At 37.8% G+C, this 14,488-nt stretch overlaps 1 protein-coding gene across 1 annotated transcript; it reads left to right on the top strand.

Annotated features, from left to right (window-relative positions):
• Positions 1-7,068: 7,068 nt before the first annotated feature.
• LOC100512212 (oocyte-secreted protein 2) lies at positions 7,069-14,152 on the top strand. The gene is made up of 4 exons (XM_003122674.6): positions 7,069-7,180; positions 9,797-9,975; positions 11,290-11,393; positions 13,081-14,152. The coding sequence occupies exons 1-4, from the start codon at positions 7,105-7,107 to the stop codon at positions 13,184-13,186; spliced, it is 465 nt and encodes a 154-aa protein (XP_003122722.5). The 5' UTR covers positions 7,069-7,104; the 3' UTR covers positions 13,187-14,152.
• The last annotated feature ends 336 nt before the right edge of the window (positions 14,153-14,488 follow it).

The raw sequence follows: 14,488 nt of genomic DNA, 5'->3' as shown, positions 1-14,488 counted from the left end.
TGTTCAGGGTCAATGACATGTATGCTTGATCAGAGATTTGTACTGGGTAATATGGTCACAGCTATGATATAACACCATGGGTGTGTGTGTGTGTGTATTTGAAAGGGATAGAGAAGAGCACACACGGAGCCAAAATGAGACCATATTAGATACTACTGATAGGCGAACAATTTGGATTTATTGTGTTGTTTTTCTTTTCATCTTTTCCCCTAAGTGACACTCTTGTTTGTTCCATCATAATTTCTGTTTGTTCTATCTATTTGTGGCTGGTCATTGGTTAGTAACTCACTTATATTTAACACATCTTATTAATCTCAACTCTGTTCCACAAACTTATTGCTTACTCATATCTTATGAGTTTTGACCACTTTCTTATTCTCTTACATTTGTAGCCAAATTGAATATTCTCAATTCACACAGCAAATGCACACTATAAAAAGGTTATTCGATTACATCAGGATTTTCTACAAACTTGAAACTAGAGGTATATAGAATAATAGTGTTAAAATTCTGATAAAATTACTTTAATCTTTGTCCCCTGTATTCAGGATAACCAGAATTCTGTTCTGAAGGGAAAAAAGTTTAAAAATTACATTCATAGAACATTATTCAACTTAGATACCTCTAAATGTGTGAGGATAACAAAAGCAAAACAAAAAAGGATTATAATGCATAACATATATAGATCCTTTCTAAGGAATTACTAGATCATGTGCTCAAGAAAAACAAACAAATATAAATGTAAATAAATGTAAGAGGGCCAATATATCAGCACAGTTTATTCTTTGGCCTAAATTACATTTTGGAATATAAAATCTGGAAATAAAATCCAAACTATCATAAAATCCTGGGAAAATGTGGTATATTCCCCCTAAAATATAGAGTGTGTGTTAGTTTTCTTGCTATTGTAACAAATTACCACAAGCCTAGCACCCTAAAGTAACACTCCTTTACCGTAGCTTCTGTGTTTGGAGTCCAGGCACCACGTGCTTTTCTGGGTTTCCTGCTTGGAGTCTCACAATGCTGACATCAAGTTGACTGTGTTTCTTCTGGAGGGTCCCGGAGAAGGTGTACTTGCAGACTCATTCAGGTTGTCGGCAGAATTTAATTTCCTGTAATTGTAGGGCTGATGTCGCTGCTTCCTTTGCTAGCCATCAGCTGGAGGAAGTTCTCAGCCTCCAGAGACCACCCACATTCCTCCCCAGGTGGACACGTTCAAAGTCAGCAGGGGTCCAGCCTCTTGCAGTTTTCAGATCTTACTGAAAACTTACAGACCTTTCTGAGTTACTCTGCATTTTGCTTCCGGCCAGGGAGATGTCTGCACTTTTAAGGATTTAGGTAATGCAGTTGGGTCACTCAGATAGCCCAGGATAATCTCCCTGTATTAAAGTCCTTAATTATATCTGTAGAATCCTTTCACAGCAGTGCTTAGATTAATGTTTGATTGACTAAATTGCAGAAAACTAAATTGCCTCCCACCTATACTAATTAACTCCAGATGATGGAAAAATACAAAACTATTTTAAAAATTCAGAGCTGGGAGCTCCCATTGTGCATTAGCAGGTTAAGAACCTGACATAGTGTCCATGAGGATACAGTTTGATACCTGGTGCTGCTCAGTGGGTTAAGGATCAGGCATTGCCACAAACTGCAGTATAAATTGCAGAGGCAGCTCAGATCTGCTGTGGCTATGGCTGTGGTGTAGGCCTGTAGCTGCAGCTCCAATTCAACCCCTAGCCCGGGAACTTCCATAGGCCACAGGTGAGGACTTAAAAAGAAAAAGAAAAGAAAAAAGTCAGAGTTGTACAGAATAGATTTAAAGACAGCAGACTTGAGACTGCCATACTAAGAAAGGTCTGCTTGCAAGACTGGCCATTGACCTACACTGAAGAACTTGGATTTTAGGAGAGTTCCCACTATTCCACCTGGTGAGAGTGGCTCATTGTACCTAAACTATTTGTGCAAGCCATGTGGTTTATGCTGCATACCTGTCTTCCTTCTGGGAATCTGGGATTTTGGCATCTAATGGGCAGGGGATGCTAATGGGACCAGCCCCTAAAAAACCCTGAACACTGAATCTATAATGACCTTCCTTGGTAGCTACTATTTCACACATTGTTACAACTCATTGCTGGAGGAATTAAGTGCATCCTGTGTGCCTCCCCTGGGAGAGGACTCTTGGAAGCTCACACCTGGTTTCCTTTGGACTTTGCCTATGTACTTTTTCCCTTTGTGCTAAGTCCCTTGGCTGTAATAAATCATAGTGTGGTATTACTATATGCTGAATCCTCTCAGAAAATCATCAAAACTGGGGATGGTCTTGGAAACCCTGACACAGATGCATCCTTAAAAAAAAATAAAATAAAACCTGATTTCCAAAGAGTTAAATATATAGGAACTTCCAAACTGATACAGAATTAATTATACAGAAACAAGGAGACAAGTTAATCAAATAAAACTCAGGTATAAAAAGAAAAAAAAAACCATGATAAATAAGAACATAATATAGGAGGAATATAAAATTATCACTAATCCTATTTTGTATTAATAGTTTAAGTACAGTAAGACCCTCTTATCTGTTAGGTTGGTGGGAACTTTCCTGAAATTATTACTCCCTAGTCAAAGTTTTGCAATCACATTGTTCGCAAATAAATGTTATTTGATTTTAGGCCAATATATTTGAAAAATGAAGATTCAATTAATAACTCCTTAGTAAAATGTGGAGTTCCCGTCGTGGCGCAGTGGTTAACGAATCCGACTAGGAACCATGAGGTTGCGGGTTCGGTCCCTGCCCTTGCTCAGTGGGTTAACGATCCGGCGTTGCCGTGAGCTGTGGTATAGGTTGCAGATGCGGCTCGGATCCCGCGTTGCTGTGGCTCTGGCGTAGACCCCAGGCTACAGCTCCAATAGACCCCTAGCCTGGGAACCTCCATATGCCGCGGGAGCGGCCCAAAGAAATAGCAAAAAAGACAAATAATAATAATAATAATAATTCCTTAGTAAAATGTTAGCAGATAGATTTGAGGCACAGAAAATCTGAAGAAATAAAAATCAGAGACCAATTTAGATAGAAGACATCACATATTTACAAATCAAATGATATTGGGATATCATATAAACTTTACTAACTATAAACAAATGAAAATTCCCACATTTCATAAGGAAACTTAAAGTCTTAAAAGGAGGGGCAGATAGCTTTCCAATTTATGGTAACTGGCTAAAATAACACAGATTCCCAAACTCTTCTCCCAGGTATGAATATACATAGGTAGAAAAAAAATTATGGAAATCGGATTCAGAGATTAATAGCATTGATAAACTAAATCCAGCGCTTTAATTTGGTCTTTCTGATGATATCCATTCTGGAAAGTAAGAGGTAATATCTCATTGTAGTCTTGATTTACATTTTCCCTGATATCCAGCAATTCCAGTTCCGGGTATATATCTGAAGAAAATAAAAACACTAATTTGAAAAGATATGTGCACCCTGATGTTCATAGCAGCACTATATACAATAGCCAAGTTATGGAAGCCACCTAAGTGTCCATCAACAGATAAATGGATAAGGAAGATGTGGTATATTTTACCAGAAATTTCCTAGAAACCATGACATCTCGTCATTAGCAGTGATTACATGTTGTGCCCTGATCTTCTAAATAGTATTTCACTTTTAGCCAAGGTTTATTGGAGAGATGGCTGATTATGAAGACATGTCTCTGCCAAATTTGGGGTAAAGGATAATATTGGTGATGAATTAGAATGCATTGAATTAAAAAAAATCTGTAAGTCCATAATGATACATGCAAAACAAAATGACCTGATGGCTACAGATAAGAGGAAAGTCTTCCTTACAACAGAATATTGATATATATACATATATATATAGAGAGAGATGATTTTCATATATATGTGAAAAATCACTGTTTTCCAGCCAGCATTGTGATAACTGCAATGGATTCTAAAAACATGACATTCAAGTTTGGGGTAAACAGTTATACACACAACTTCAGACTGTCACCTCCTGATTATTTATTAATCACAAAAAGTAAGACATCTTTACAACACAGAAATTGTGTAGATACTACCTTAAAAAAGGATCAAACGTAATACCCACTAGTATAACGGGACAAACTTGAGTCATGGACCCTCTATTACATAGGCTGCATTATGAAGGAAAACCAATATAGTTTTCTTGCAAAAAAACCTGTATGTAATTGTAAAGAAGCAATCAGCCAGATCTAAGCAGTATATTATGCAAAATAGCTCTCAGGAAAACAGACTAAAGGACACTAAAGAGAGATGGCAACTAAATGTACTGTTTGATGCTTGATTAGGTCTTGACTTGAAAAACAGCTATAAAGGACACTGGCAAGTTGGGGAAATGTGAGTAATTCTTTTCTTTGCTTTCTCTCTCTCTCTCTCTCTCTCTCTCTCTCTTTCTTTTCTTCTTAGGGCCATGCCTGCAGCATATGGAAGTTCCCAGGCTAGGAGCTGAATAGGAGCTGCACCTGCTGGCCTATGCCACATCCACAGCAATGCCAGATCCAGGCTGCGTCTGTGACCCATGATGCAGCTTGCAGCAACTCCAGATCCTTAACCCACTGAGTGTGGCCAGGGATGGAACCTGCAACCTCACAGACACTATGTCCAGTTCTTAACCCGCTAAGCCACAATGGGTACTCCTAATTTCTTGACTGAAATAATTATCCTGTGTTATGTAGCAGAGTGTCCTTGCTCTTAGGAGAAATAGGTTCAACAGTATTTAAGAATGAATGTCATGGTATCTGCAACATACTTTCAGATGTTCAGAAGAATGATATATGCAAATATACAAAATCATACACAGGATATAGAAGAGCAAATATAGCAAAATATTAACAATTGGCGAATCTAAGTATGGGTATTCATAATATATGCTTTCAACTTTTCTATAGGTTTGAAACTTAAAAAAAAAAAAACTGGGGAAAATGTAGTAGAATAACCTCACAGATGTCCCCATAGAAGACTTTGTTCTTTGGATGTAATTTACCTGCAGTTTCATTTAATCAGATCCTGTGATTTCCAGCAATACAGAGATTAGAGAGGAAAACAGCTCTCTCCAGGCTCACATAAAGAAGCCTTCAAGCTACATTAAGTGAGGAGTCATTGCAACAGCTGAGTGTGGCAAGTCTATGGCCTTTGCCCGTGTCCTTAATGAGCCTTACTCTGCAGAGGAAAGAAAGGCCCCTGTGCTGTTAACACATGTTCCTCCTCATTCTTTGATTTGGTCTCTGCATTGGGTCTATTACCAGGTATGAATAAAATACAGAAGAGCAGTTGTGATTTAAGTGGTATGATGGCCTTTTAAAAAATTGTGTAAATAGTTCCTTTTAAGGCCTTCTGAAATGGGCTTCACCCTGATTATAAACTGTTTCCAGTCAGGTTCCTGGTCTTATCATTGTGTGGATGCCGTCTTGAGCTTCCCTTGTGATCACCTAATACGCTGATCCCTACATAACATTTTCTTAAATGTTGATCATATGTTGAGTGCGTGACTTAATGTTCTGCATGATAAAATGGGAAGTGTGAATGAAGCGCTTTGGCTGCATATCAAAGCATGAAGATTATGCAATTTTTTGACTTGTGAACTGAACAAGATCCTTTTTTCCCAGAACATCATATTTACCTGCAAGAATGACTGGTAGACAAACATCGACATTTGCATCTGGGTTTTTGAAAGATATTTTCTAGAAATGGAATGAAATGTGGCTGGCACTTCAAAGAAAACAAATGATGGTTTTTGTATCCAGTGAAAAAATTCTAGCTTACAAGCAACATTTAGAACTTTAGAGAACTTCATTCCCTACTTTCAGAGTACAACTGTGATTTTTTTTTTTTTTTTTGCATTGCATAATGTAACATGTTAACATTTGGAAGATCTGTATAACTGGGTGAACAAGATGTTCCAAATAACGAATGTGTAATGTGATACAAGCATGCACGCATAAAAGTTTCATTTGAAATGCAAGAGAGACCAATGGATTTTAATATAACCGAGCATGAAAAGTTCATTGCTGTGTTTTCTGATTCCACACTGCCACTAACCTTGAAGAAACCACCTTTTGTAGAGATCTGGGGTAGCATCAAAGAAGAGCCACAATTATCCAAAAAAGCTATTAAAATGCTCCTCACTTATCCAAATACATATTTGTGTGAGGAAAAGTTTTTTTCATATGCTTTCAACAAGGCAACATATCACAAAGGCTAAATGTAGAGCATGAGAATCTAGCTGTCTTCTATTAAACTGAAACAAAGTAAAACATGTAAAACAATGTTACTCTTCCACTTGGGGGAAAATAGTTATTTTTCATAATGTTACTTATGTTACTTATTTAATAAAGATTTAAAATTTTATTTTAGTGTATAATGTGGTAAATTTGCACAGGTAAACCCACCTAAACAAAAGTTCTTTGGAATTCTCACTATTTTTAAAACCATTAAGGAGGTCCAGACACCAAGCATTTGAGTATCATTAAAACCAAAAACTTAATGTATTACTGATTCGAATCCTCACACCTCTTTCAAATTTCACCAATTGTCTCATTAATGACCTTTATAGTAAGAAATAATGATAAAATGAAATCCAGTTCCGAATCACATCTCGTGTGGCAGTGAGATGTCACAGCTCTTTAGCTTCAGACACTTCCTCAATCCTTCCTTGATTTTTCATGGCCTCGACATCTGTCTGTTGTTCAATGCACTCAGTTTGTGTCTGCTATTTCTTCATCATTAGGTTTGGCGGGATTTTCACAGATGCTATGCCTTGTTTTTACTGCATTCTATCAGGTGGTACACAACTTCCGTATTTCCCATTACTGTTGGTGCAAATTTGGTTGCTGGATTAAGGGGCTGCCTTCCAGGGTCCCTCACTGTAAACTTACTCTCTCTCACTTTGTAATTGCTTTATATTTTATAGGGAGGTACTCAAACCGTAAATATCCTTTCCCTCCTTAATTTAAATAAGTAGGAGATTGAAGGCAGCTGAGCATAGGATTCCATATAAAGTCACTTAAGCCATATCTTCTTCCTGTTTCCTGAGAGGTCCTCGGCTGGGGGTCTGCTCACATGGAGGTCTCTATGGCTTTAGAGGTCTTGATTCTCCTTGCTGCCTGGATTTGGCCTTGTGCTGAGAATGTCTATGGTAAATGACTGGTTTGGGGGAAGACTTCCTTGGATGGTAACTCAGAATGATTGCTCTCAGTGCAGGGTTCAACTCCCCATAGAGATCTGATCTTACCCTTCCCTGGAAGAGAAATACTTTCAGGCCGACTGGACTTGGGTCTTTATACTGAGGACACATTTTAACTTTCAGCCTAAATGAGATGTGTTTTTTCTTCTCTGTTGTGGTCGTCTATTTTAATCCTCATTTGCAAAAATTCTTCAGAAGAAGTTCAGGCTGCCCTTATGAACCCACTGCCAAATACCAGTCCTTGGTTTTATTGTGAGATACTTGGTTGTAGCTTAATTGACTTTCCTGCTTCTAGACCCCTCACATTTACCCTTGATGTTGATACCACTCTTTTTCTTCTTTTAAAAATACAATATGAACTTCACTCACGTTAAATTCCTCAATGGTTCTGCAAAGCCAATAGGATAAAGCTAAATCAGTGTCTGGCCTCTCTATAAATTGATTTGACTATGTTTTATATATTTTACCTGGAGTGGTCTTTGTTTTTTGTGGCATCCAAATATTTCCCAGCTTCAAGGACCTACTAAATGCCAACTACTCTAAAGCAGCATTTCAAATTTTTCTGTTTTCTATGTGTTTTTTGGTTTTGTTACCTGTTTCTTTTTGTTTGAAGTGGGATCTTTTTGGGGGAATGGATACACAATTTTTTTCTTTACCCATTTGGCCTATAAGCTCTTTCTGAGCAAGGACCACACTTAGTTTCTGATCTTTCCATTTTACTTAGGATGAATTTTTCAGAAGGCCTAGGCTAGTGCAACTCACCATATAGCCGTTAATTTTTTTTTTTTTTTTTTTTTTTGTCGTTGTTGCTGTTGTTGTTGCTATTTCTTGGGCCGCTCCCGCGGCATATGGAGGTTCCCAGGCTAGGGGTCGAATCGGAGCCGTAGCCACCAGCCTACGCCAGAGCCACAGCAACGTGGGATCCGAGCCGCGTCTGCAACCTACACCACAGCTCACGGCAACGCCGGATCGTTAACCCAATGAGCAAGGGCAGGGACCGAACCCACAACCTCATGGTTCCTAGTCGGATTCGTTAACCACTGCGCCACGACGGGAACTCCCGTTAATTATTGACATTTCAGTAAGTTTAGTCATTTCAGTGCAGCACGTATGGAGAAAGAGCAGTGACCTGTGAGCTGGGAAAGAATTCTGGTTATCTGGGATGGGGTGAGTTAGGGTGTTCAGGCCTGGCTGTGGTAAAGGATGCTTCGGTGTCAGGAAGATTCTGCTTCACTTAATGTTTGCACAGCTACGTGTGTTCCTTGGGCTTCTTAAAGGATTGCTCAGATATTTGAGAACTGAATGCCAAACTGAAACTTGACTCTAAAACTAGAATGAAAAAAGGAGCAAAGCCAGAAGCATGGATTTCCTGTATGTCCATGCCCACTTATGCTTTTGAGTCTATTTCCACCCAATTGTTGGAACTGGTTAAGGATCTGGCATTGCCATGAGCTGTGGTGTAGGTTGCAGACATGGCTCAGATCCCACATTGCTGTGGCTGTGGCCAGCAGCTACAGCTCTGATTCAACCCCTAGCCTGGGAACTTCCATATGCCACAGGTGCAACCCTAAAAAGCAAAAAAAGGGGGGAAGTATTACTGGACTACATCACCCCTCTTCTAATGCACTGCAACTTACTTCTCTCCCTTATGTGTAGTCCTAGCTATATATATCATCCTGGTTGAAATCTAATTTCTAAGAGGAGGCAGGGAGTTAAAAGATAATGACGTTCTTAGGGATTGCTTTTTCCCTGAGAAATAACTGACATTTACTTATTTGAGGATATAATTATGCAGATTTTTTTTAAAAATTAGTGTCTTAAAAATTTATTATAGTTGTTCCGTCAATTTCTATGCATAGAAATTGTTCTGTCAATTTCTATGCAGATATTTCAGAAAGTAGTGGTAATATGAAAAATCCTTCAGGGAGTTCCTGTCGTGGCTCAGTGGTTAACGAATCTGACTAGGAACCATGAGGTTGCAGGTTTAATCCCTGGCCTTGCTCAGTGGGTTAAGGATCTGGCGTTGCCATGAGCTGTGGTATAGGTTGCAGACGCGGATCAGATCCCGAGTTGCTGTGGCTCTGGCGTAGGCTGATGGCTACAGCTCTGATTAGTCCCCTAGCCTGGAAACCTCCATATGCCGTGGGAGCTGCCCTCAAAAGGCAAAAAAGACAAGAAAAAGAAAGAAAGAAAAATCCTTTATTGAAATCTAATTTAAGGAGGCAGGGGGCTAAAAGATAAAATGATGTTTTTATGGATTGCTTTTTTCCCTCTGAAGTAACTAAACTTTACTTAATTGAGGATAGAATTATGCAAATATTTTATTTTTAAAAATTTTAAGTATCTTAAAAAATTTTTTTATTGTAGTTGATTTATATTGTTCTGTCAGTTTCTATGCAGATATTTCGAAAGTAGTGGTAATATGAAAAATCCTTTGTATGCTGTTCTTTAAGCTGTTTTGCCAGAGGAATACCTTTTATTAATCACAAAAGGCATAGCTGAATATTCTCTGAGCTCTCCCTTAAGGTAATACACATCTGACACTTTGTCATATGATTCTTTCCGCAGTGAAAATAGGTTGTTCTTTGGACTGGGTGATGGTCTCTGTTAGCCCGTATGCATGCAGCAGCCATCTGTATATATTTGCTGATGAGTTATATCTGGGATCGAGTTGCCCTGCAACTCGGATACAAACATATGCATATGATTTTATATACCCTGTCCATGCCTGTGGGATCAGGACAAAGGTGAGAATAATGATTATTTGTAAATAAATAAATAATTTTTGTTGTTTGTTTTAGACTTTTTTTTTTTTAAGAATTTTATGTCTGGTGATAAAGATTATTTCCTCTTTTTCTGTTTGATTGTTTTGCTTTTTAGGGCTGCACCTGTGGCATATGGAAGTTCCCGGGCTAAAGGTTGAATCTGAGCGATAGCTACCAGCCTACCCCACAGGCACAGCAACGCCAAATCTGAGCTACTTCTGTGAACTACATCACAGCTTATGGCAATGCTGGATCCCTGACCCACTGAGCGAGGCCAGGGATTGAACCTGCATCCTCATGGATACTAGTTGGATTTGTTTCCACTGAGCCATGACAGAACTTCTGTTTGTTTTGTGTTTTGGTGGTTTTTGTTTGTCTAAGATCAAGTTTTGCTTCTAGTTATAGTAATTAATGGGTAGATGACCCTACGGTTCCTTACTTAGTCACTGAATAAAGTCTCCTCTGTGTGAACAGACCTTAAAAGCACAGATTTCCAGACTGGTTAGCAAACTGATTTTAAGTTGTCTTTAGGCTACTATTGCATTTTACTGAAGCTTAGTGGACAGTTTTAAATTCCATTCAGTGTTTCTCATGTAGGAGGCCACCAGTTCTGGGAAGGTATTTCATATTCGACACTAGATTACTTGAATCTACCCATGCTCTATGAGGATGGGTATCACATAGTTCAAGATTTTCACTGGACTGAAATCTCTTGTCAGTTACTTTACAGGCATAAATCTTAAAGGACGTTGTTTTCCTGGGGTATTATCTTTTCACAAAGTTCCGAATTTAAACAACTTGTATTCATACTGTGGAAACAGTTGGGGCCAATGCCTAATTAAAACAGTCACCTATGAATTAGATATTGTCTTTGTCTTAGAAATGAGGGAACTAAAACTTCAGAAGGTGCTTTACCAGTTTGCTCAGGGATGCACAGGTTGATAGTTTAGATGCCAACCAGGAGGATTATCCCCCAAAGCTTAAATTTTAAACCACCCTGTTATTTGACCGTCTTCCTCAGAAGAACTGTTGAAAACCTTTTCACTAATGAATCATAAAGATGGCTCTAAGTAACCATTTAAGTTTGCGCCTTTGTCCTATCAAGATTTTTTCCAGGCAATTTAAATCCACTCTTACAGATAAACCTCTTTTGTCCCAGTGGGTGGTCAGAATTTTGTATGTACTTAAAAGTGACAATGGCCATTTTTGAGATCTTGAATGTACTTCCTATTTAAATGTATAGATGCCCCCTCTGTTATTAGAGCTACTTTCTACTTAACTTTTGTCCTCTCCTAGGTTATTTCAGAGGATACTCTCCTTTTTCAAACAGAGATATACTTTAACCCTAGGAATATGCATTGTGACCATGAGAAAATCCCTTTGGAGTGTTGTGCCTCTAGGTGAGTCCAATAGACAAGGCTCCTTTCAAATATATTGGTTTTGCCTTTACTCACCAGACATTTCTGAAGAAGCATAAATTTTAGAGACTATAAAATGACTCACTCATAAGCATAAAATCCCAACAAGCACCAAATTGGCATTTAAACATATTTTCAGTACTCCTTTTTTTAAATTTTAAATTAAGTATAATAATCACATTAGAATAAAAACATATGCAACCTATAACTAGGTTATTTTACAGTAACTGAACTGCAAAGTACATTAGTAAGTGGAAGAATCAAACATGATATTGTCTTTCAATATTTTCTCATTCATAGTGCTCTTTTTCTTCCTTTTAATATGGCTTATTTTAGCTTGAATTTTGACCTTTATTTAATTATTTATTTTCGCCCATGCCCATGGTATGGAGAAGTTCCTAGGCCAGGGATTGAACCTGCACCACAGCAGTGACAATGTGGGATCCTTAACCACTAGGCCAGTGGGGAACTCCATGTAGTTCCCTTTATTTTCTAAGATATTTTATGGTTCAATTTCATGTTAGGAGAGTAAATGACTAAAAAGTTAAGAGAAAACCAACCCTTCATATTAATAGTAACTCATGGAGATACATGAAAGGAAGGGCTTATCGGCCTATTAAGTGCACTTTGCAATTTTGTGGAACGGACAGGTTGAGAAGGATTCCACATGAAGGTTGAGAGCAAGTGGAATAGTATAGCCTGGCACAGTTTTCCTTAGTCACTGAAATGTGTACATTGAGTATTATAAATATGAGTGATAAATCATAGAAACCACCTGAAAAATCACAAGGAAAATTTATCTTTGTTTAATTTATGGAAATAGCTGACATGGAAAAAGAATTTAGAGCTCCAATGAAATGTACAGAATCTTTTAACATCATCAGAGTCACATGTTTGAAGTAGGGGAGCACTGGCATTTTTTATTGTGGTAAAATATACATAGATAAAAACTACCATTTTTAAGTGGGTAATTCAGAAGCATTAAGTATAACATGTTGAATACTCTTGATCTTTCCTTTAGCACATTATTCATAAAGAAAAACCAAGGCTGAGGGATTTAGTGATACTCAGGGAAGTAGCTGACCCCTAAATAGAAACCAACACCTGATTCTGTACACACACACACACACACACACACACACACACACACACGCACACACACACTCTTTCATTCCTATATATTACCCAATGCTTAGAGTGATGTAAAAATTTCTAACCTAACCCACTGGGGCTGTTGTTCCTCCATAGGCTACCAGATTAATGGTGATAACGAAAACATTTCTATTTTTATTATAACTATTACATTGTTTGTACCTTATCTCTCTTAATGAAAACCAAGCCAACGAAGGTATATGATTAGGTTTTTGGTGCATGAATTTTACTTCTGTACACACCCCCACACACACCCCTGCCACTACTGCACCGGATCAGATTACACTTTTATCATTCTTAGGATCCATTCGCCTAAGTCTATCTTACTGGGCACGTTGATACTCTATTAACAAATCACATTATGGAGAAGGTATAGGCACTGCCACGCCTCTAAATCACCACACTGCAAATGATCATGGTGTTAAACAGTGGGAAAAACATCTTGGCCCCAGATGTAGACTCAGAAGGACCGGGTACCCAATATGCCCACCATATCTGCTTTTTCTCTTCTCTTTAGGAAATCAGTGTGGCTCACACCAGTTTCTACAGATCATGAAATAAAATTGGACCCCAGTCCTTTTATTGCTGACTTTGAGACAACACCAGAAGAGTTAGGATTTTGAAATTCTAGTCAAACTGACTCCATACTTACAGAGAAATTGAAACTTCAAATTGATGTCATGAATTTTGTTGGAAAAATAGTTTTGTACAAAAATAATTGGTATAAATCTTTCCTTGGGTATCTAATTCCCTAAAACCCCTAATCTAGTATAGGTCCTGTTGCAGTGAAGATGTATTTTTAGATATTTTTATTAAGAGCATGTCTTATTAAAGTTAGTTATTAGATAATTCTGTTTCCTGTTTAAATTTTGGTTTTAGTTCTATGAGGTAGATTCAGCAATAGGTCTTCATGACAATACCTTTAATTGATATAAACCTCCAATAAATATGTTCTAAATATTTTCTTTAGTAAGGATTAAAAAAATAGAGCTAGGCATATAAATGTGCCAGAGACTAAAATTTAACACACTAACTCCCAGGAAAGACAAAGTCCTTTTATATGAAGAGACTAACTTGTGTGCACTTCGCTAATTCATCAGTAAAGCTGAGCCCTAAAAGTAGTTGAATGTACTTCATATTTGGTTAATAATTAAAGTTAGATTTATAGTCTAGAATTTAAATAACCACATCCTTAACTGAAGTTTGAGGTCAGGTTTTTCCTTTATCCCTGATATGAATCTTCAACTCTTGAAGTAATTGACTGAGGTGCTCAACAGAGACTCATCCTCTGTAGCCTTTAGAGCATTTCACTAGATGATTTATTCACCAGCCTTCATGCCCTTGCCTTTTCCTTAAAGAAGGGAGTCTACCCCGTGTAATACACCAAAGATCACTCTGAGTTGGGGAAAGTTCTTCTATCAATTATGAGAATTAAACTGTGCCATTTGTTATTTAGTTGCTTATTGAATTTACATTTTGGATGTTATATCTTTCTGGAAACAGATTTTGTTAAAATATTTTTATTTAGTTTTTTAAAAAATTTAAAGTGCTACTATTTTCTCATTGCCAATAAAATGCTGCATACAGTTGTTTGCTTGAATTCATTTTTTTTATTAAAAAAATTTTTTTTTGTCTTTTTGTCATTTTAGGGCTGCACCCATGGTGTATGGAGGTTCCCCGGCTAGGGGACCAATCAGAGCTATAGACGCAGGCCTACATCACAGCCACAGCAACATCAGATGTGAGTCACGTCTGCAACCTACACCATAGCTCACAGCAATGCTGGATCCTTAGCCCACTGAGCAAGGCCAGGGATCGAACCCGTATCCTCATGGATACTAGTCATGTTCATTAACCACTGAGCCATGACGGGAACTCCTGTTTACTTGAATTTAAATAGTTATCATAGGCATCTATCTTTGACA

Source organism: Sus scrofa, chromosome 2 (assembly GCF_054392235.1).
Source record: "Sus scrofa isolate SSC_HxYL_T2T_F1_AM1 chromosome 2, Sscrofa_HxYL_maternal_Yorkshire_Landrace_v2.0, whole genome shotgun sequence".
Classification (NCBI taxonomy): Eukaryota; Metazoa; Chordata; class Mammalia; order Artiodactyla; family Suidae; genus Sus; species Sus scrofa.
This window is presented reverse-complemented; position numbering and strand designations above follow the sequence as displayed.